Raw genomic sequence first — 23,079 nt, 5'->3', positions numbered from 1 at the left:
TGACAGGAACCAGTAGGAAGCTTATGTATGAATGGAATAGGCTGCATCTGGAAGGGGGGCTTCTCTATCGAGGAACAAAAGAGAGAAAACAGTTAGTTTTACCAAGCAAGTATAGGAAGTTGGCCTTGGAGCACCTCCATGACAGGATGGGACATGTGGGAACAGAGAGAGTACTCAGCTTGGTGAGGGATCAGTTCTACTGCCCATACATGAAACTGAGATAGATGGGTATGTGACCAGGAGGTGTTCCGCATAAAGGACAAGAAACCTACCACACATGTCCAAGCGCCGATGGGCAGTATTACAACACACTCACCTATGGAACTGGTGTGTATCGACTACCTTGATTTGGAGTCGAGCCGAGGAGGGTATGAATATATCCTTGTATTCATGGACCATTTCACCAGGTTCGCTCAAGCGTATCCAACCAAAAACAAATCAGGACGTACTGCAGCAGAGCGGCTGTTTCAAGACTACATCCCCCGCTTTGGATACCCAGCCAAATTACACCACGACCAGGGGCGAAAATTTTAAAATTAATTGTTCCAGAATCTTAAGACAACTTGATGGCATTGGTCACTCCTGTACCACCCCATATCATCCCCAAGGAAACCCTGTGGAACGATTTAACCAGACCCTCTTGCAGATGCTGAGAACACTGACAGACAGGGAAAAAGAGAGATGGAAGAACTACTTGCCTCAAGTTGTACATGCCTACAACTGCTCACGGCATGAGTCTACGGGGTACTCTCCATTCTACCTGTTGTATGGACGGCATCCTCGCCTTCCATTGGATCTGATCTTTGGTCTTTTGGAGCCAGAAGAAGAACCAACTCCAAAGGGGTATGCAGAACAGTGGGCCCAGAGAATGACAGAAGCATACAAGACTGCAGAAAGTCATAATCATCAGTCAAGCGCAAGGGGGAAAGCTCAGAACGAATGTTAAGAGAGGAGTTGTGCTGAAGGCAGGAGAGAGAGTACTCGTCAGGAACCTCGGAGAACGGGAAGGCCCGGGAAAGCTGAGATCCTACTGGGAAAAAGCTGTATATGTGGTAAAGGAACAGGTGACAGACAACCCCGTATACATAGTATATCGGGAGAACGGTAACAGCAGAAAGACCAGGGCGCTACATCGAAATCTGTTGTTACTGGTGAATGCCTTACCTGTGGAAGCTCCAGCGACGAAACCTGCATCCATGGGACCTGAAGGAAAGAAAAAGTCAGAGACATACAAACAGCAACAATGTCGACAATGAAGATAGTGATATGCCAGACTCTGATGAAGAGAGCAGTGTAAAAGGATAATGGTTGAAGACTCCAGTCAGCTTGTCATCAACAGGGAACAATCAACTTCTGGGGAGAATGCCTGTAGGGCAGTGGTCTCAAACTCAATTCCTGGAGGGCCACAGCTCTGCAGAGTTTAGCTCCAACCAGCTCCAAATCACACCTGCTTGGAAGTTTTTAGTGATCCTAAAGACCTTGATTAGCTGGATCAGGTGTGTTCCAGCCTACATCAGCCTACAATTCACCCCAACACCACACTAAACTCAATCACTGCTTATCCCATTCCACATGTGCCCGTTTGGGGTTCATACGGTTATAGCATGCCCCTCATTTGCCCTCTCTTATACTTACCTCAAGTAAACACACCTTGTGGGGTTACAACGGCTGTTTATTAAGACTGGGTAATGTTTGGTCAAGAGGAAGGTTGGTTTTCTTTTTTTTTGTCAGGGAGAGTGTGGTACCCACAGAAAGTGTGTACATGGTTTTATAAACATTCATGAATTCCTTAATTTTTTTATATGGACAAAGGGAAAAAAAAAAACTTTTTCTATGAATAATTTGAGCAGAGACACTTATTTTAGAATGGGAAGATTGCATTTAGGGGCCGTCTTCACAGCTACTCCTAAAACAAACAGAGGAGCTGGCAGAGAGCAGACGCGATTCCCATTTCAGTTCTTTGTTTCCTGTATTTAAAGTAATCCGTCCACGAGGCTCCGGAGGTTGGACCTGCAACATAATATTGATTTTATACAAATTTAATAAAGTTAGCTTTAAGTGACTTACATTTTAGACACAATATTGCCTGTTTTTTATCAATTTTGCCAACGAAAATAGTTCCAAAGATCACAGTACCGTTTTGCGTCTTTGAACAACACACAGGACGGTGTTTCCTTACTGAATGAATCAGCTTTTTGAACAAATCAGTTGAATGAATGATTCAGTGGCTCTCAAACCTGTCCTGGAGGACCCCTAGCCCTGTACATTTCCCTTATGTCTCCCTTATCTATGGCTCCTTTATCTAACACACCAGATTCAACTCATCAGCTCGTTAGTAGAGAGACATACAAAATGTGCGAAGAACTAACGGCCATGACCTTTCCAACAGGATTACGTAATGTGTGACGACGCGCATCGCAGAGCTAGAGCAAGCCGAGCATTTGTGGTTAAAAAGTGGATAAATGTTAATTTTTTTCAGAAAATGACCAATTGTTTGCTAGATAAGACCCTTATTCCTCGGCTGAGATCGTGCAGAGCCCTTTGAAGCTGCATTGAAACTGCATTATTTACCTTGAAATCGTTGGCCATCATTGGAAGTCCAGTATATGGAGAAAATTCCTGGAATGAAAGAAAGAAAGACATGATCATCTTGGATGACATGGGGGTGAGTAAATTATCAGGAAATTTTTATTCTGGATATGGACTTATCCTTTAACACAGTCAAATGCTTCGTTCCTGGATGAATCAGCTGTTTGAAGTAATCGTTTGATTCCTGGACACGTAGTTGTAATTCATAGGCAGGGATTATGCTAATTGTGAATGAGCGTGCATGCACGCTCTGTTTACGAATGACTCAAATTCATTAGCATACATGTTTAACTATCAAATCTGATGTTTTAGAAACGTTTCTGAATCCTTTAAGGTTTATCTTTCCATTAAGAGAACATGTAACTGCCATATGAACATCCAACTCATTTGCACTCATTAATCACTTTATCCATTCTTTTATCTGGCAACATGTTTACCTAATCATTGAAATCAAATAACACAGTGCAGAGTTCATTATAAGTTTATGTCCTTTTATTTCTAACAAAAATTAGTTGAAGAAGTGGACAAAGTGGACAATCAGATGTAGCTCACATTCAGCTGTGGTGTGAACAGAGCCTTAATTTCACACACGTATACATTTTCTTTTGCTTTACTATTTCACAAAGAACACAATTTATATGTCTTTTCATATGCATCTGTTAAGTGTGACGGCAAAAGAAAAAAATGTTATACTGATCACAATTGAACTGATGTTGTTCAGAATGAATGCATATGGCTCAGTTTTGTAAATCAACTTCTAAAAACAAATGTCTCGCTGTCCTTGTAAAGAAATATGCAGCTTTGGAGCCGCTGCTGTGACGCTGTACAAACTCTTCCGTTGTGAATACTTTCACGAGTCTGCAGCGACGCTGACGTGAAGCTCACGCTTGCGGTGTGCGTAAGTCTGTAAATGATGTTTCAGGCCTGAGTGATACATGAAAGTCTTCTCACACTGAAGACACTTGTAAGGCCTCTCTCCAGTGTGAGCTCTTATGTGAATCTTCAGGTTTCCTTTGTACGGGAAACTCTTTCCACACTGAGGGCAGATGAATGGCTTCTCTCCAGTGTGAACTCTTACGTGATTCTCAAGGTACGCTTTGTTTGCGCAAGTCTTTCCACAGTGATCGCACATGAAAGGCTTCTCTCCAGTGTGAGTTTTTACATGATTCTTAAGGCATTTTCTGTCTTCGAAGCTCCTTCTACACTGATGACATATAAAACCGTTCACTCTTGTGTGAATGGAATGGTTAAGGTTTCCTTTAAATCTGATAGTATGATATTGCATGTGGACATTAAGGTTTTTTTTGTGTGTGTAACTCTTTTCACACTGAGAGCATGTGAATGGCTTTTCTCCAGTGTGAGCTCTCATGTGAGTCTTAAGATTTCCTTTTTGTGAGAAACTCCTCCCACACAGTTTGCAGGTGTATGGGCACCGTCTAGTGTGAAGACTCATGTGGGCATTAAGGTGTTTTTTCTGTGTAAAACTCTTTCCACACTGAGAGCAGGTGAAAGGTCTCTCTCCAGTGTGAACACTCATGTGGGCATCAAGGTTTCTTCTGTCAGAGAAACCCTTTTCACACTGTTGGCAGGCGAAAGGCTTCACTCCGGTGTGAATTTTCATGTGCCTGTTAAGGGTTTTTTTGTGATTGAAACTTCTTCCACACTGTTGGCAGGTAAAAGGGCTCTTTCCAGTTTGAACGTTCATGTGGCCTTTAATGTTTCTAGTTCCTTCGTTTTGTGAGGACATCCTTTCAATCTTTGAGTCGCTAAAATCTTTTTCTCCAGTCATGAACTGATGAGGTTTCTCATATTGATATTCTTCTTCCATATCATTGAGATCTTGACTCTCCTCTTTCAGTGGCATCAGGTCTAAAGCGGAAAGAAACATATACAATTTAACCCCAGTTTAATAGTGTAAAACTCTTTCCACACTGAGAGCAGGTCAAAGGTCTCTCTCCAGTGTGAACACTCATGTGGGCATCAAGGTTTCTTCTGTCAGAGAAACTCTTTTCACACTGTTGGCAGGCGAAAGGCTTCACTCCGGTGTGAATTTTCATGTGCCTGTTAAGGGTTTTTTTGTGATTGAAACTTCTTCCACACTGTTGGCAGGTAAAAGGGCTCTTTCCAGTTTGAACGTTCATGTGGCCTTTAATGTTTCTAGTTCCTTCGTTTTGTGAGGACATCCTTTCAATCTTTGAGTCGCTAAAATCTTTTTCTCCAGTCATGAACTGATGAGGTTTCTCATATTGATATTCTTCTTCCATATCATTGAGATCTTGACTCTCCTCTTTCAGTGGCATCAGGTCTAAAGCGGAAAGAAACATATACAATTTAACCCCAGTTTAATAGCACATAGCAACAAACAAACAAACATTTAGACATGTAACGCATCAAACACAACCACGTGTATGCTAGATCCTATACCCACAAAGTTACTGTAACCTGTAATCTCAGAACCTTATATTATATATTGTTAAGTCTGTTTTCTTTTGGACACGTCCCAAATTCTTTCAAGCTGGTAGTCATCAAAGCCCCTTATAAAATAAAACAAAAAAAAACAATAGGGGACTGCTTTGGGACTAGGATCCTGTGGGTCTAGACTAGGGTTGCCAACCGTCCCGTATTTTGGGCCTAATTGATTGTTCACCGATCCCTGTCATCATCCAATCACAGCCCCCCTCATGCAGTATACGTTAAGTAAATCAGAAATTGTGAACATAACTGTTCCGAGGAAGGCTGCGGAATCCTCTGCCAGCTCGTCGCTCCCGCCTCACAGCAAACGGTGCTCGCGCTAACGCCAATTCCGTCTGTGTTTTCAGTTCAGTAAGAGAGGTAAGACTCAAACCACTGGAGTGTGGTTCCTGAGATGCCCTTTGCCAATAGTGTTGACAGGAGGATCTGGAGGTTAACCGTGTCAAAAGCATCATCGATTAAAATCGAGTGAAATGTTTTATGTCTGTGATTCTGGGGTGCATGTCCCATACATAAACTAAAATACAAAACTACATGTGCAGTTTTTATTTTTACATGATTCCCAATTATTTATATTCAATTATGAAATAATAATTTTATGACAAATAAATCAGGGAGTAAAACTGGCTGTGTCTATAGTATTAAAGACTACACAACATTATTATATTATCTTTAAATACATTTTTAAATTATTATTATTTTAAATTATTGTCCCTGGATTAGTAGGACACTCTTGTAATACAATCTGTTCGCTACCACCACTACTTTAAGTATCAGTTCTGCTTAAAAAGATGCAATCTAATCCTGTTTACATTAAATATGCCTGCTCCCGAGCAGGTTTAAGATTACGGACCTGTTGCTATGACAGCAACTCCGGGATGAGCTTCGAAGAACCAAACAATCCAAGATCATGCCAAATTGTCAACAATCAAATCCAGCTAACGGAGTTAGCGACGTACGAAGAACGGGCCCCAGGGCAGTATTTTGATTTTCTGTTGTGATTGTGGAAAATGTCACCATTGTATCTCATTTATGCTGCATCGAGAATTGCAAAAGTAACTCCGATCTCTTTTCTCTGTGCAAAAACACCAAAGGAAGCAGGTCGCAGAGATGACGAGAAGACGCCGGATAGTAAATCTATCAATAATGTCACTGATTAACCCAGTGCCTGTCACTCAATAAAAGAATCACATTGCTGCGTGTCTTTGAAAGTTTTGATTTTGTTTGGTTTAATAATTAACATCACCTTCGCGAGTATGACTCTAACTCGGCTTGTGAATTAGCAGAACTTGGACAGGGACTTCAACACACTGACTGCATTGACTGCTTAACACAAATAACATTTCATGTGGCTTAATGTACCAAGACAGTGATAAAAACAAAATTGTAAATCATATACTATGTGCAGATATGCACATAAGCCCAAAATGTGAACGCAATGCGTTTATTTACACGTTAAGCATTTTCCTCTCATATAAAGAATGCTTAATGTACCGAGACAGTGATATTAAAAGACAACATTCTGTACACACCTTACTAATAAAGCATTATATGTGCAGAAAAACTGATGAACCCAAAATATGAACTTTAAATAGTCAATGCATAAGCGTTTTCTTCATTACGATTTTTTTAAATGATTTATTTATACATTTCAAAATACATTACAAAATAATTCAAACATTCCAAGAACACTTAAATATGTAGCAGTGAACAAATACATCAAATTATATTTTTCAAATTTTTTTTTTAATAAATAAATAAATAAAACACCCAGTACAATCCTACATACAGCAAATACAGTTCTACAGTATTGTATACAATACATACAGTTCTACATAAGCTATGTGCTTGCTGTGCTCTATCTTTGCCAAAACTGGTCCAGATATGTTTTACGATAACTGGGCCACATTTGCACCATTACATGTGGGCCACTTTTGGCTCACACCCAGATGAGCCAATTGTTAATGTGCCATATATTTGCCAAAACTGGCCCAGATATGTTTTACGATAACTGGGCCATATTTGCACCATTATATGTGGGCCACTTTTGGCTCACACTCAGATGAGCCAATGTTTAATATACCATTTATTTGCCAAAACTGGCCCAGGTAAATTTTAAGATAACTGGGCCACATTTGCTGCATTATATGTGGGCCACTTTTGGCAATAGAGAGGTTAATGTGAGCTAGCCTGTTCTTAGACCAATGGGCCCTGTGTAAATATTTGCCAAAACTGGCCCAGATATGTTTTACGATAACTGGGCCATATTTGCACCATTATATGTGGGCCACTTTTGGCTCACACTCAGATGAGCCAATGTTTAATATACCATTTATTTGCCAAAACTGGCAGAGGTCAACTGATCAAAAGAGGCAAAAACACCTTCAATGTAAAGGTCACCAATACGGACCAATCCAAGGTCTCTCCGTGAGGCCTAAGCATTATCCAAGATGGAAGGGTAGAACAAAGGATTGGAGTGTATTGAGGATAATAAAGGGGTATTATGAAGACTAAAATGACGCACAAATTGGGTCCAGATTTTAAGACTGTTTTTTACAATTACATTATTTGAATATTTCATTGGGGTCATTGTACATGGGAGGCATAAAAGGGAGGCCAAAGAGGAAGACTTATTACATGAGGCATTCTCAGTGTGCAGCCAAGAAGGTTCAAGTTAGATGAATGGACCCAATGCAGAGTAGAGCGTATGTTCGCTGCCCAGTAATATATTTGAAAATTTGGAAGGGCCAAACCACCCAATTGTTTTGACTTCTGAAGAATGGTTTTTCGAATCCTGTTTTTTTTTTTTTTTTGTTCCAGAGAAAACTAGAAATAGAGCTATTAAGTGTGACAAAAAAAGAATTTGGAATAAAAATAGGAATACATTGAAATAAGTATAAAAATTTAGGGAGTACGTTCATCTTAATACAGTTCACCCTACCAATCAAGGATATAAGATGGAGGGACCAGCGATTGAAAATCCTGTGTAAGATGATTAACTAACGGGACAAAGTTGTGATCAAATATGTCTGAAAAGTGTTTTGTCACATTTATGCCCAACTATCTAAAACACTGTGGGGAAGATTTAAAAGACAAAGATGCTAATGGGTATTCCAAGACTGCTTTATTAATGGGCATCAATTCACTTTTATTCAAATTTAGCTTATAGCCCGAAATTGGGCCAAAATCTGTTAACAGATTCAACACCAAGGGAATGGAGGTACCGGGGTCAGAGACATATAGCAAAAGATCATCTGCGTATAGAGATAGCTTATGCTCCATCCCTCCCCTCCGTACCCTCCGTATACCAGCCATCGAACTGGATCTTAAAGCAATTGCCAAAGGTTCAATGGTGTGGGAGATGTGTATAAAAGCCTAATCCAAGCTATAAATTGATCGGAAAACCAAATTTCTCTAGTGTGTAAAACAAATAGCTCCACTCGACTCTATCGAATGCCTTCTCAGCATCCATGGAGATAACTAATTCTGGAGATACATTTGAAGAGGAAGAGTAAAGAATATTCAAAGGGTGTCTAATATTATGAAAAGAGTGTCTATTTTTAATAAATCCTGTTTGGTCTGGTGAAATTATGTCAGGAAGAACAGTTTCCAAACGTCTTGCTAGGACTTTAGCTAATAGCTTAACATCAGAACAAAGTAAAGAGATGAGATGATAGCTACTGCACTTAGAAGGATCTTTATCTTTCTTGAGAATAAGGGAAATAATAGCCTGCCGTAAAGAGTGAGGAAGGATACCTGAACTGTAGGACTCATTAAACATGTTAAGCAAAAGAGGTGCTAATTTATCAGAAAATGTCTTTAAAAATTCTGCAGGGAAACCATCAGGTCCTGGGCATTCGCCCTTTTGCATTAGACTAAGAGCGTTTTAATTTCATCCAATGAAAGTGGAGCTGCCAAATCAAAGGAAATATCAGAATCAATACGAGGCACGTTTAGGAAACTGAAAAAATTATCGAGTTGAGCCTCTTCAACTATGTTTTCTGAGGTAAATAAAGAAGCGTAAAAATCTCTGAACTGGTCATTCATAGTTAGTGGGTTAACTGAAGGCCCAGTGGGGGTGGAGATTTGAGTAATAAAGTGTGAGGCCGCAGAATGACGCAACTGATGAGCAAAGCAATTTACTCGATTTATCACCGAATTCATAATAATTGTAATGAGTTTTATGGAGCGCATCAATTGCCTCATTTGTAGCAAGTAGACCAAACTCTGCCTTTGCTGTAAAAAAACTTAGCAAAGAGGTCTGAATTTGTCGAGTTGAGGAGGTCTGCTAAAGAATTAGAGAGCTTAGACCTTCTTTCATTCATCGTTTTTCTCTTATAGGTTGCATATGAAATAATTTCTCCCCTTAAATAAGCCTTACATGCCTCCCAAATTGTCTTCTTAGCTGAAACGTCTGGGGAAGAATTTGTGGAAATAAAGAGGTCAATACGATCGTTAATAGACGCTATAAAATCAGGATCATGAAGAAGTAAAGAATTAAAGCGCCAAGGGGATCGAGACATTGAAAAACCTGGAAGAGCAAGGTCAAATGTAACAGCAGCATGATCCGAAATTACAATAGTATTATAAATACATGAACTAACCAATGGGAGCAATTTATTATCAACCAAAAAGTAGTCGATACGGGAGAAAGAATGATGGACAGGGGAAAAGAAAGAGAATTGTTTGTATTAGAATTTTAAAAAACGCCAAACATCAGAAACCGCATATTGTTCCATAAAAAGCTGGATAATCCTGCCAGATTTAGACAGGGCGCAGGGCCTAGATGAGGAACGGTCTAGAAGAGGGTCTAGACAGCAGTTAAAATCCCCGCCCAGAATTAGTTGGTTGAAATGCAGATCAGGGAGAGAAAACAACACTTTTTTGAAAAAAAAAAAAAAAGCCTTATCATCCCAATTAGGACCGTATATATTTGCCAAACTCAAGCAGACTCTGTTAATCTGTCCTCTAAGAACAATAAAACGCCCATTAGTGTCCGAGATGACCTCAGCAACAGAAAAAGGTACATATTTATGGATGAGAATAGCTATACCTCGAGACATACTCTGGAAACTATAATGATAAAGTTGACCAACCCAGCCCTTTCGAATTCTTAGATGATGTGATGAGGTGTGTTTCTTAAATAAAGGCTATACTAGTATTCAAATATTTCAAATAATTAAGAACTTTATTTCACTTTACTTGGGGGAATTCAGTCCCTTAACGTTCCAACTGGAGAATTTCAGTACACCACGTGGTGCCACCTTATTACTCATCAGGGACTTAGATAACAAGTACTATGAACAAGACCAGGTTTCTGAGATGCCCCCCCACCCCACACACACAGCCCGGCCAACAACAATATGGCTTGTAGCGTTTGAGGATACAAAACACCACAATAATGATTGCACACACACACGCACAAAAAAAAAACAACAACAACCCTTAAACCCACCCTTGCACCAGCTGACAACAAGAACAGCAGCTGGGACCGCTTTACCATGAGAGCAGGCAAGTTCCCCAACTCCTAGTCCTCCCATAAATGGTACGTAACCTCAATTAATATTTATATCAAAAGTTACTGACAGGCTTAGACTTCAAAACAAAACTAATGTAAAATCGGAGTACCAACTATTTGTGGGGAAAGAAGATAGAGAAAAAATAGGTAAAATAATAATAAATACAATTTTATAATTAGAACCAAATGGTCTTTACAATAAGCAAGATTGTAACAAAGCGATGTCAACAACTCAGCTTTATCAAATTTAAGATACAGTCCAATGTAGAATTCACCAGCCAACGAATAAACGAGACAGCTCACAGTATCATAAAACCTGACTGAGCTTATTGTACATCCAAACTAAAATCCATGTGCACATAATTTATAGCCACACACACACACACACACACACACAAAAACCCCAACATGACAACTGTGAAAAAATGTCCAAATAACAGCAACTTTGTCAGATTCAGCGAACAGTCAGGTCTTAAATCCACAGGGCCAACAGCCCAGGATATCCTTCATATACTATAGAACAACAAGGCCAAAATATTCAAGGCTGCTCATAGTAGAATCAAGTCCACCGCACTTACATCTAGACTGAGCTCTGGATGAAGTCACTGGCTTCGGAAACAGAAGGCAACCATTTCTTCTCACCGTTTGGAAGCGTGATTCGCAATCTAGCAGGGTCGAGAAGCACAGGCTTGAGTCCGCGTTTGTAGAGCGACATCCTTATACTCTGCGCAAAGCTTTAAAACCTCAGGGCAGTAATCCTCAAAGATACAAATATTCGAATATTTTGGCGTCGGCTGCGGCTCTCAAGATCTGAAACTTTGGCCTTAACCCCTTAACTGTCACCCCCCATTTTTTAAAATAGGCAATAAAGTGCACTATCCAAACTTAAATTGTTGTAATTTATGAACACTTTGGAACACAGACCTAAAGTTTTTTTCAAAAAATTCAAGTATCAAAAAGTTATAGACGTTTAAATTTACTGTAAAGAAAATGCGCTATACTAATTTTATTTTATATATAGTAAATATTTTCCATAACAGGTTTTACTCTAAAATTGGTATAAAATTAAAGCCTTGTGTCTAAATAAGTTATGTACCAAATTTGAAGTTGATATGAAAAAAATTGAGGTTCCTGTGAGATTTTATTTATGGCATTATACCACAAACAGCCACCGGGTGCCATCAAAACTCCATTTAATTTTTTTAATGCATTTTTCTGTCACAAATGTCTAGATTTCTGTCAATATTACTTCTATCCACCAAATATGGAATCCTGAGACTCAGACCTTTCCAATGATATGTATTTTGTCAAGATTATAAAAAGTTTTGATTGTAAAATACCGTAATACATTTGGTAATATGACACTTGACACCGCCCACTAAGGGGGAGGAGACCGCCAAAAGATTTTAAAGTACCATTTCCATGGTAACGCAATGTCCGATTTCAAAATGGTTTTCAATATAATTTATGATGATTACTAAAAGATTTCATAGAGAAAAAGGACAACAAAAAAACACAGGTGGGACGGTGACAGTTAAGGGGTTGCCACTCATTATCTTTCTGGAGCGCCGAACATGTAGCTTCGAGTTGTTCAAGCGGCTGACTAATCTCTAGCTGCATCCCAAATGACGCACTATACACTAACACACTATGTACTTATGCACTATGTACTCAACCATGTATCGTATGAATTATATAAGGTTATTCTGTCATTCATAAGCGGAGTCTGATAGCCCCTCCCCCTTCGCTACGTAATTAGAGCTGCGACTGTTGAGTGCATGAAGTGTCCAACATTTCACACTTTGTTTTTTCGGTTATTTAAGAGCATCATCCGGGTATTTAAAGTGCACTTTTTCTTTTTGGAATTTTCAGTGTGAATGCACTACTCGCATTATTCATACTAAAAAACGTCATAGAATAGTGCATGAGTACACGATTTGGGACGCACCTACTGTAGTGCCGGACTCAAGATTACCGATGCGCAGATCATGGTCAGCCACTGTGGATTGAATGCTATCTAGTTTGGCTGCAAAACTTTCGAAAGATGCTTTGAACTCTGTGGCGACTGAGGCGCTAAGATCGTCATGTAAAGCAGTGATCTCGGCTAGCGTAATGCTAGCACTCGGCGAGAGAGTATATTTATAACCGAAAAGTTTACGAGAGTGAACCGCGTGCACGTCTACTCCTCAGGCGCCATAACCGTGGCCATGGAAAAACGAATATTTACAATGACAACAATTATACTTCGTCATTAAAACGTTTCCAACAAAGAAATTGATCGACTTCTGTCAGCTTGTTGAACACTTTTATTTGGATAATCTATGGCTGAAGCAGCAGCGCGCGACACCGTTTTCACGGTAATCAGATCAAAGTAAACGAAATCCTACAAAACTTAAGAGAAAATATCTAATTATCGTGCGACGCGATAAACTAGCTGCTCTTCCCTGCAAACGATCCAATGAAGAATGTGAATAGTTAACGTAAAGCCAAAAACAAAACAAAAGATAAGCAGGTATCCGTATTAATTTCAGCATTTGCAGCGGATTGTGATCCTCCCAGAATGCAACGCGGCGTGACGTAGCTTCACATTCTCTATATTCAGTTTTGCAGAATATCTGTTTTTGTTAATAATTTTGAATACTGAATATTGTTAGCTAAAAGGTGCTAATAACAGCATTCGTTTAATTTGTTTCTCAAAAGGAAAACACGTTTTACTATCTTACACCCTTTAAAAGGTTGTATTTCAAGGAATACTTTCAATGTTTTCCATTGTTTTTAATTCAGAAGTACAATTTTGTTCAACGTTAAACTAAATAATCGTTTTGTTTAGGCTACTTCTACTTCTAATGTGTGACATGTCACTCATTGCTGTAGAGCTGGACATTTTAATAAGGATCACATGACTGAGTTCATCTTTGAGAATGAAAACCAACCTGTTTGTTCCTCAGTATCTTCTTGTTTCAGACTGAACACTTCTTCAATCTTCACGTCTTCGAACTCCTCCTTAATGAACGCCATCTTTATAACAGTTACTTCACCAGTTTTTCTGTGTTTGGACAAAACAGAACGATTCAAGCAAACGATCTCAATCAGCTCCCTAGTTCAGTAGTCAGCGCACTGATAAGGGAGTCAGTCAAAGTAGAAGTTAATGGCATGATAATTATATATATATAAAAAACTAGCACAATACAAATGATCTACAAAGTTCATTATTAGGTATTTATGATTTATATAGTTGGTATTTGTAGATAGCATGTATTATATCAGATTTTTGTTAGTGCACTAGTTAAATACAGGTTTGTCAGAGTTATCATCACATGTCAGCGCACGGTGACCCAAGAGATTCGAATCACTGAATCGGTTCGCGAAGCAATTGATTCAATTGACTCCGAGTTTCTAAAAGCTCAGTTTCTCCATCACTTGCTCATCAATTCGTGTTTATGGTAAACTGATACACGATAAAGGAAGCAAAGTGAGGCGCACTTTTCTGTTACTGATGTGTGGATGCGTTTAATCCCATAAATAACGCTCATGAATGTTAGATGAAGCACTGCAGTTTTACATTAAACAATAATTAATTTTACATCGCTTATTAAAAACTATTGAAATTGCTCGAACGGGTTGTATAGGTGTAAACACTTAGCTTTAAATGGCTAAAAACACAACCCTTTTTTCAGTCGAATCACAGCGCGGCGCGGCCTTATGACGTCACACCATCAGAACAAAATAAAACTCCTAAAGAGTGCACAAAAAAATGTACAGAAAAATTTTTATATGGTAAAGTTTATATATGTTGTCCAGTGATGTTCTGAAAATAACTACCAATGAAATATATTCGCCTGTGTGAGATTCTGTCTGAAAGGTAATAGTGCAGAAACCATTTATAGAAAATTTGAAAATGATTAGTTTATCACTAAATATAAAATGTTTGTCAACCAAATGAAACCTAGAGTAGAGCAACAGACTTTATTAGATGCAACAATCATTAAGTAGCATATGTTTCAGTTTTATTATTTATTGTGTGCAGAAGAATATGAAACTTAAAGATTGCCTTCCATCAACATTCTGTCAAGTTGAAATTTATTCTTATATTTCAATATGCATTAAAAATTATATTTGAATGGCCTCCTCTGGTGAATTATGTGAATTACACTGCTGAAATATGTTTTTTTTTCATCTGCCATATTCAAGTCCAGACTGACATGTTTACATAATCATTGAAATCATATAACACAGTGCAGAGTTCATTATAAGTTTATGTCCTTTTATTTGTAACAAAAATTAGCTGAAGAAGTATAAAGAAGTGAAGGATGCAAATGAAAGAGTGGTCGTGAAAGTGGACAGATGTAATCAGATGTAGCCCACATTCAGCTGTGGTGTGAACAGAGCCTTAATTTCCTGTTGCTTTACTATTTCACAAGAAACACAAACAGGGCTCACTTTTATATGTCTTTTCATATGCATCTGTTAAGTGTGATGGCAAAAGAAAAAAAATATTACACTCATTCTGAAGGACATCAGTTCATTTGTGATCAATGTATATGCCTCAGTGTTGTAAACCTTTAGTCACACTGAGGCTAGAGCTCCGGACATCACGTGAAAAACATAAAAATAAGCGATGCATGAGTTTCAAGGCAACAGAGTACACTGCGCACTTTAATTCAAAAGACATAGACCTGTACATAGCAAAACGTAATAGATTAAACATAAGGCCCCTGGGGTGCTTTTAACGTACATACCCAGACAGCAGACAGTTTCGGCCCAGATCCGGCCCACATCTGGCCCGCATGGATTTCACATGGGCCAGATGTGGGCCGGATCTGGGCCAACACTATGTTGCTGTCTGGGTATCAATAAAGGAACGGATAGCTTTCCTGACCTGCAGTATCCTGATATCTACAACTAACATTACCTCATCCACTTTCCCTCATCCTACTCTGGAGACTCTTTAAAAGACCACAAAGGCCTGGAGGGGTACAAATGGACGTAATCAAATTTTTTGACGAATATTCATCTTTGGAGTCTGCCGGCTAAAACCTGCTTTGTCGTCACTGGAAGTGAAAGTCAACTGTGTTGTTAGCTAACGTAATTGACCCTAGCTGCCCTTGTAGGTAGCCACTGTGAGTACAGCAGACATCTCAAACCGTTTAATCCCAAATTTTGTGTTGAAAATTTTATTGCAGTGAACCATTTTAGTCGTCTATCGGGATCCTTAGGAATACGATAAAATGATGTCCCCTTAGCTTTATGGACAATCGTGCATAAATATATATATACACAACAGTTCGTTCTAGTTCTCAAATCTGATTGGTTGAGAACCGTGAGATATTGGCGGACACACAGATCCACTAAAATGTTAAAATAATACTGTTTTTGTGTCACGGAATGTAGTTTTAAGAGTTTAAGAGTTTTTAGGCGAGAATGTACTTGTTTAGACTTCAAATATACGGTTGGTTAATAAAGATAACGTCTATTTGAATATTTGCTTCGCCGTTTTCAGAGATGTGAGCTCCAGGGCGTCAGCAGCCGTTCAGCGCTCATGAACCCGCCGAGAGCAGCCTCACCTCGGCCAGATCTTCTGGAATTTACCGCTGGCTCTGATGTCCCTATAGTGGTTAAACATGAGATATAATTCGTTTTGGTTAAATCTGACGGGCAGTCTTTAGTCTCATTAATCTATTATTTGTTCCAGAGCAAATAGTTTCGGCTGAATGCAAAATCTCATCACGTTATATTTTATGTAACTTTAATGCTGTATATTAGGGCATGGCTTTTATGATGGCTGTTGTTGTTTATTATTCAATAAATAATATTTTATATACATAGTAGTATTTAGTATTGGGAAACAGTGTGTGTGTTCGTGATGGTGATTTTTGTGACATTGTTCCGCCATTAGATGGCGACAAGTGACTGTTTTACGAGTCAGCATTTAAGACTTTTATATTGAAAGAGACTAAAACGGAAGTTATTTTTTTTGCTTTCCTCAGCGGACATTCAAACTAATGTTTTATTGTGAATATGAGATTGAGCTGAAGAATGAATGCACTCAGTCCATCTCTCACAATACTCTACTCTACATGATACAGTGAGCTTTTAATTAAGTATTACAATAAGTTTTTAATGAAGAAACTCAACATTTCCTTCGTTACTAGTTCTAAAGTGACGTTTTCGAATTAGTTTAACAGCTGAGCTGAAGCTGTCAAACTGAGATTTGAATATGTGGCGGAAGGAAGTAGTTCCGCACAAAAGGTTTTTAAAGACACTCTGTTGTTGTTTTTCATATATATTTACACTCGTGCCGTCGAACTGTCATATAAACGCAATATATCACTCTCGTACTCGAGCGATACCGGCTCTATATCAGCGGCTGTGATTGCCTCTGGCCTCTCGTACTCGAGTGATATTGCTCATATATATATAACATATATATGTTTTTTTCTCTGTTTTGCAATAGTGAAAGACAGCTTCCCTTATTGAACACGTCTCGGGTAGATTGCATGTTTTCTTGCGCGGCTGGATGTTGGACTCATGAAAAATAATCACATTGTTTGTATTTGCCAAAACTGATGTACTGAAGTGAAAATATGGATGGTATTAGCTTTATTGCGAGCGCTGTTTGCTGTGAAGCGGGAGCGACCAGCTGGCAGAGGATTCAGGATTTCTTATTAACTTAACGAATACTGCGTGAGGGGGCAAGAAACGGGCCAAGGTATTGGCCAAACGGGCCAATATACGGGACGTCCTGGCTAATACGGGACGGTTGGCAACCCTAGCTGTCCCCTGCCTGTTCTGGCATCAGCAGCTGTCCACCATGTTGAAATAGTAAGATTTGTAAGGTTTAAATATTCTGGTTTTAAATTATTGTTCGACCACTGTCGATACCAATGCTACAGCCGCTCTAGCGCTCTCCTGATGGAAGTTTAGGTTGCGTGACGTCAACCTCCGGAGCTCTATAGACTGACAAGAGTTCTTCATCTAGCCAACATATTAAAAAACACAAAAAGTCAAAAGCGATAGGAAAGTTTATCAAGGAACAGCATTAAAACGGCTTTTAAAAACGTACTTCATGTAGTAGGCTATATCATCTAAAAACAAAACGATGCAACAATACCCATTTTACTTACTCAGACCATGCGTATATGTGCAGTGAAATTAACAATCAGCGTGGTCCGGTGAAAGACGGGACCTGAGGTGATTAACAGTTATTCCTGCCCAGGAACTGAAGTCGGAGTCACGCAAAGATAACGACAAGCAAGTCCTATTTTTTTTCTCTCGTGTAATCGACTATTGTTTTCAGTGTCTACTAGTAGGAGCTGTACCGTTTAGTCAACTAGACCCGCACATCCCTAGTGAATACTTTCACGAGTCTGCAGCTGCAGTGACGCTGACGTGAAGCTTAAGCTTGAGGTGTGAAACAGGCGCAAGTCTGTAAATGACGTTTAAGGCCTGAGATATACATGAAAGTCTTCTCACACTGAAGACACTTGTAAGGCCTCTCTCCAGTGTGAGCTCTTACGTGATTCTTCAGGTTTCCTTTGAACGGGAAACTCTTTCCACACTGAGGGCAGATGAATGGCTTCTCTCCAGTGTGAACTCTTACGTGATTCTCAAGGTACGCTTTGTTTGCGCAAGTCTTTCCACAGTGATCGCACATGAAAGGCTTCTCTCCAGCGTGAGTTTTTACATGATTCTTAAGGCATTTTCTGTCTTTGAAGCTCCTTCTACACTGATGACATATAAAACCGTTCACTCTTGTGTGAATAGAATGGTTAAGGTTTTCTTTAAATCTGAAAGTATGATATTGCATGTGGACATTAAGGCTTTTTTTGTGCGTGTAACTCTTTTCACACTGAGAGCATGTGAATGGCTTTTCTCCAGTGTGAGTTCTCATGTGAGTCTTAAGATTTCCTTTTCGTGAGAAACTCTTCCCACACAGTTTGCAGGTGTACGGGCACTGTCCAGTGTGAATACTCATGTGGGCATTAAGGATTTTTTTCAGTGTAAAACTCTTTCCACACTGAGAGCAGGTGAAAGGTCTCTCTCCAGTGTGAACACTCATGTGGGCATCAAGCTTTGTTCTGTCAGAGAAGCTCTTTCCACACTGTTGGCAGGCGAAAGGCTTCACTCTGGTGTGAATTTTCATGTGCCTGTTAAGGGTTTGTTTGAGACTGAAACTCTTTCCACACTGATGGCAGGCGAAAGACTCCACTCCGGTGTGAATTTTCATGTGACTCTTAAGGGATTTTTTGTGACTGAAACTTCTTCCACACTGTTGGCAGGCGAAAGGCTTCACTCCGGTGTGAATTTTCATGTGACTGTTAAGGGTTTTTTTGTGACTGAAACAGCTTCCACACGGTTGGCAGGTGAAAGGCTTCACTCCGGTGTGAATTTTCATGTGCATGTTAAGGGTTTTTTTGTGAATGAAACTTCTTCCACACTGTTGGCAGGTAAAAGGGCTCTCTCCAGTTTGAACGTTCATGTGGCCTTTAATGTTTCTAGTTCCTTCGTTTTGTGAGGACGTCTTTACAATCTTTGAGTCGCTAAAATCTTTTTCTCCAGTCATGAACTGATGAGGTTTCTCATATTGATATTCTTCTTCCATATCATTGAGATCTTGACTCTCCTCTTTCAGTGGCACCAGGTCTAAAGCGGAAAGAAACATATACAATTTAACCCCAGTTTAATGGCACATAGCAACAAACAAGAAAACATTTAGACAAGTAAAGCATCAAACACAACCACGTGTATGCTAGATCCTATACCCACAAAGTTACTGTAACCTGTAATCTCAGAACCTTATATTATATATTGTTAACTCTTTGTTTTCTTTAGGACACGTCCCAAATTCTTTCAAGCTGGCAGTCATCAAGCCCCTCATAAAACGAAACAAAACATAAAAACACAATAATGGCGCTTTTCCACTGCATGGTACGACTCGGCTCGGTTCGGTTTGTGTTTCCACTGCAGTTCAGTACCGCTTTAGAGTGGGCGGGATTATTCACATGTCATTATAGTTGCGCCGCCTATACTACCACGACTCCTAAAAAAACTTTTTCATTCCGCGTCGCCCCATCAAGCTCTCGCTGGATCCGCTCCTCTGCTATCACCGAGAGGAACGTCTGTACTTCAGCAACAGACAACAAAACTTTTTGGTTGTTAAAAAAAGGTGCGCTCGTTCAAAACAGTTACGTTCGATCCTTCGCCGGCTGCGCTGATTTAAATCTAGCGGTTCTGTTGTGTTTGTGTCGCAAGTTCAGTGACGCAGGTAGTGACGATTCTCTCCGGCCAATCAGTGATCAGCAGAGTTTACACGTCACGTTTTGGTAACGGTACGGTTCGCTTGGAACCCCAACCGAGGTGGTACTAAAAAAAGTACTAGGTACCAGGTACTGTACCCAGTGGAAAACCCCCCAAAAGTGAACCGTACCATGCAGTGGAAAAGCGCCTTAAGGGAACTGCTTTGGGACTGGGATCCTGTGGGTCTCGACACAAATCTCGACACACAAGATTTAACAAGAAGGATGGAGTAAACAAATGAATGAAGTTGAGAAGAAGATTAAAGCAGGTTTTTCTTATATAAAAGCAAAACAAGGCAGGTCTGACATTTAGACACATTTCTCAGTTGTTACTGGGGAAAAAATGAAAATGAATTTTACTTGTAGTTAAAAAGTTATTTGTCGTGCTATACTTTAGCTTGACACTAACACAATTATCTTACACCTAGCAAACACAGTACGTTGTGAGAACGTCGCCAGTTGGTCGTCATTTGGTCAGCGTGACATTACTTAATGTTAACGTTCCATTTTTTAGAAAATTGGCTAACGTACCAGAAACGTTGTGGGAACATCCTCAAAAGACGTCGCTAGTTAGCCCCATGGAGAACGTTGTAGCGACGTGGTCAGCTGGTCTCCAAGATAACTTTTCATATTATTGCACTACATGTATTGTCTTTGTTAAGATGTATGCCATAGCCTATTTGGGAAATATACTGAATTCATAAAGCATTTTAAATGATGGCATGAATTATTATATTTGTAGATATATAAAATACGTAATCAAAAGGACAAAACAAAAACCAAATAGTTTGCTTAGCAAATGGTGATCATTGTGAATGACATGTTTGTGAATGACTGAGAATTTACTCAAAGAGGGCACTGGACAAATTAACATTTAAACCATCGCACTTCACTTTCTGAGTACTGCGCAAGTGTGCGTGCCAATCATTTGTTCTGTAACGGTCAACTTCCAGCGGACAGACACGGAGGAAAAATCTACTTTTATTCATCGTTTTTACTGATATAACGTTAGATGTCACCAAAGATGAGTAGTGTTTTGTATTTTTGTAGGTTTTCTAATTTAATTTAATAAATAAATGCCCTGTTTGGTTAATTACGTTAGCTTACCTGTGTCCTTATTAGTTGATCATCCTCACCTGTCTGTCCCTCGTTAGCTACCCTACTTAAGTTGTAGTCTGTTCAGTCTGTCTTCGTCTGGTATTGTTGAATGTTACCCTGTGTGTTAGACCCTCTTCATCTTGTGGATTACAATTAAAAGGATTTGTTTATATTATCTTCGTTGTGCCTGCATCTTCCTAGCAGCAGTATTGTGACAGAATACCGGACCAACAAAAAAAGTAAGCGGCGCCCTTCCCCCTCGCTTTGAAAGCGTTTTGTTCATTTTTTTTTCATGGACATCGCCACACTTTTCACCTCATTAACCTGCAAAGACCTTCCCTTCTTGGAGTATGTTGTGGAGTTCAACCAGCTCGCCGGTCTTACGGCATTCGACGACGCTACGCTGAACTCCCTGTTCTGGATCGGGGCTAATTACCATTGCCCTGTCGACCTCCCAGACACCACTGGACTGTGCTGGAGGGAGGCAATCATCCGGTGTCTGGAGAGCGTCTACACCTGATCCAGAACACAGCCAGACCCAGAGCCCAGCCCACCATCACCCCGATGCGCAGAGCCAAAGCTCGAGCCCATCGCTGACAGAGAGCCAAAGCCTGCCACGACTGACGAGCCATTGCCAAATGGAGCTACGGAGCTGAAGATCGCTGTGGAGCCGGCGCTTCGAGTGACGTCAGACCAGGTGCGAGAGCCGGCTACAGCGCTCGCCACGAGAGAGAAGGCTGTGGACAGCGAGAGCACAGAGAGAGGCTCCACCCACTACACCATATCTGAGGGTGAGCTTACCAGGGATCTGGGACTGCTGGATTTTGAAGGGGATTTAATGCATACATATGCCGACCTGTCCGCTCTCCTCCCGCCTTCATCTGAACTTCCTGTCAGTCCTGTTTCGGCCATGGAGGCCGTTGGTGAACTTTCTATCTGTCCTGAACTGTCTGCCAGCCCTGTCGTTCCCCTGTCTGCCGCGCTTCCGGTGCTGGGAGTCGAAATTTGGTGTGTGTGGGCAGCACACACCAGCCCTGAGTGCCCGGAGGCTCACAAATGTCCACCCTCCTGCTCCTGCCTCCTCCACCGCTGCCTCCTGTCAAGCCCCTTTGCTCACCCTCAGCCCACCATCTGTGCGGTGGGATCACTGCAGGTCTGCCAGTCTCCATCGGCGTCATGGCTGGAGGATAACTTGTCACTGCCTCCAGCCTCTGGGTCCCGGACTCCGCCTCGGCCCATCGACCCAGCGGCTCCACCATGGCTCCTAGCTCCCTCCCTTCCTCTCCACCATGTCCTGTCAGTCCACCGGCTCCCTCGTCCCTCCGGTTCCGCCTTGGTCTGTCGTCGACAATCCGCCGCCTCGTGACTCCACTCCTCCGGCTACACCTCGTCCCTCCAGATCTGTCAGGCTCTTCCATCCCTCTGGCTCCACCTTGGTCCTCTGTCGCTCCATCTGCTCCGCCTTGGCCCTCCGGATCCCCAATTCTCGTAGCTTCGCAAAATTGAAGTTGCGCCACTGATGTCACATGGACTGTTTTACCGATGTCCTTACTACGTTTCTGGACCTGGGAACATTACAGTTGTGTTGCTGTCTATGGGAGGAACGGAGAGCTCTCGGATTTCATCAAAAATATCTTAGTTGGTTTTCCGAAGATGAACGAAGGTCTTACAGGTTTGGAACGACATGAGGAGTAATTAATGACAGAATTTTCATTTTGTGGTGTACTAACCATTTAATAAGGTTTTAGACGAGCGAGTGACAGAGATCTGTGTTTAGAACGGCCGCATCTGAGGCAGTAAATTAATAGCATCATGTTTTCATCAGTTTGCAGGTTATAAAGTTTATTGTAGCTTTATGGGCACTCAGTTTCTCTTGTTGTTTATTACATTTGGCCAAAATCTCACGATATAAAAGACGAACCGCTATGCACAGGATATTTAAAACTTACAAAAGTGTATTGGATACAACTAAACAGTAAATGCTAAGACTCTTGTGTTCTTTAAAGGGGTCATATGATGCAATTTCAATTGTTCCTTTCTCTTTGGAGTGTTACAAGCTCTTGGTGCATAAAGAAGATCTGTAAAGTTGCAAAGACTAAAGTTTCA

The 23,079-nt window shown here is 40.4% G+C and overlaps 3 protein-coding genes across 4 annotated transcripts in view; 1 reads left to right on the top strand and 2 right to left on the bottom strand.

Moving 5' to 3' along the window:
- The window catches only part of LOC107680187 (gastrula zinc finger protein XlCGF57.1-like), a 964,523-nt gene that overhangs the window by 718,913 nt on the left and 222,531 nt on the right, over positions 1-23,079 (top strand). The window lies entirely within an intron of this gene.
- Positions 3,101-14,285, bottom strand: LOC107680199 (gastrula zinc finger protein XlCGF8.2DB-like). The gene is made up of 3 exons (XM_016475994.1): positions 14,247-14,285; positions 13,512-13,625; positions 3,101-4,457 (listed from the first exon to the last, which is right to left on the bottom strand). The coding sequence occupies exons 2-3, from the start codon at positions 13,595-13,597 to the stop codon at positions 3,440-3,442; spliced, it is 1,104 nt and encodes a 367-aa protein (XP_016331480.1). The 5' UTR covers positions 13,598-13,625; positions 14,247-14,285; the 3' UTR covers positions 3,101-3,439.
- The window catches only part of LOC107680189 (gastrula zinc finger protein XlCGF26.1-like), a 27,681-nt gene continuing 21,912 nt past the window's right edge, over positions 17,311-23,079 (bottom strand). For both annotated transcript variants that reach the window (XM_016475976.1, XM_016475975.1), the window contains exon 3: positions 17,311-19,222. In XM_016475976.1, the coding sequence (XP_016331462.1) occupies positions 17,976-19,222 (1,247 nt within the window). In that variant the 3' untranslated portion in view covers positions 17,311-17,975. The remainder of the gene's footprint in view (positions 19,223-23,079) is intronic.

The sequence above is a fragment of the Sinocyclocheilus anshuiensis genome, unplaced genomic scaffold (genome assembly GCF_001515605.1).
Source record: "Sinocyclocheilus anshuiensis isolate Anshui unplaced genomic scaffold, SAMN03320099.WGS_v1.1 scaffold492, whole genome shotgun sequence".
NCBI lineage: Eukaryota > Metazoa > Chordata > Actinopteri > Cypriniformes > Cyprinidae > Sinocyclocheilus > Sinocyclocheilus anshuiensis.
Note: the sequence above shows the minus strand (reverse complement) of the source record. Positions and strands in the feature narration are given on the sequence as shown.

Excerpts from the sequence above, each read along its gene's own strand:
- LOC107680199 (XM_016475994.1), bottom strand. The coding sequence starts at position 13,597 with ATGGCGTTCATTAAGGAGGAGTTCGAAGACGTGAAGATTGAAGAAGTG. Across the intron at positions 4,458-13,511 it reads GATACTGAGGAACAAACAGG|CCTGATGCCACTGAAAGAGG; the intron begins TTGGTTTTCATT and ends TTCCGCTTTAGA.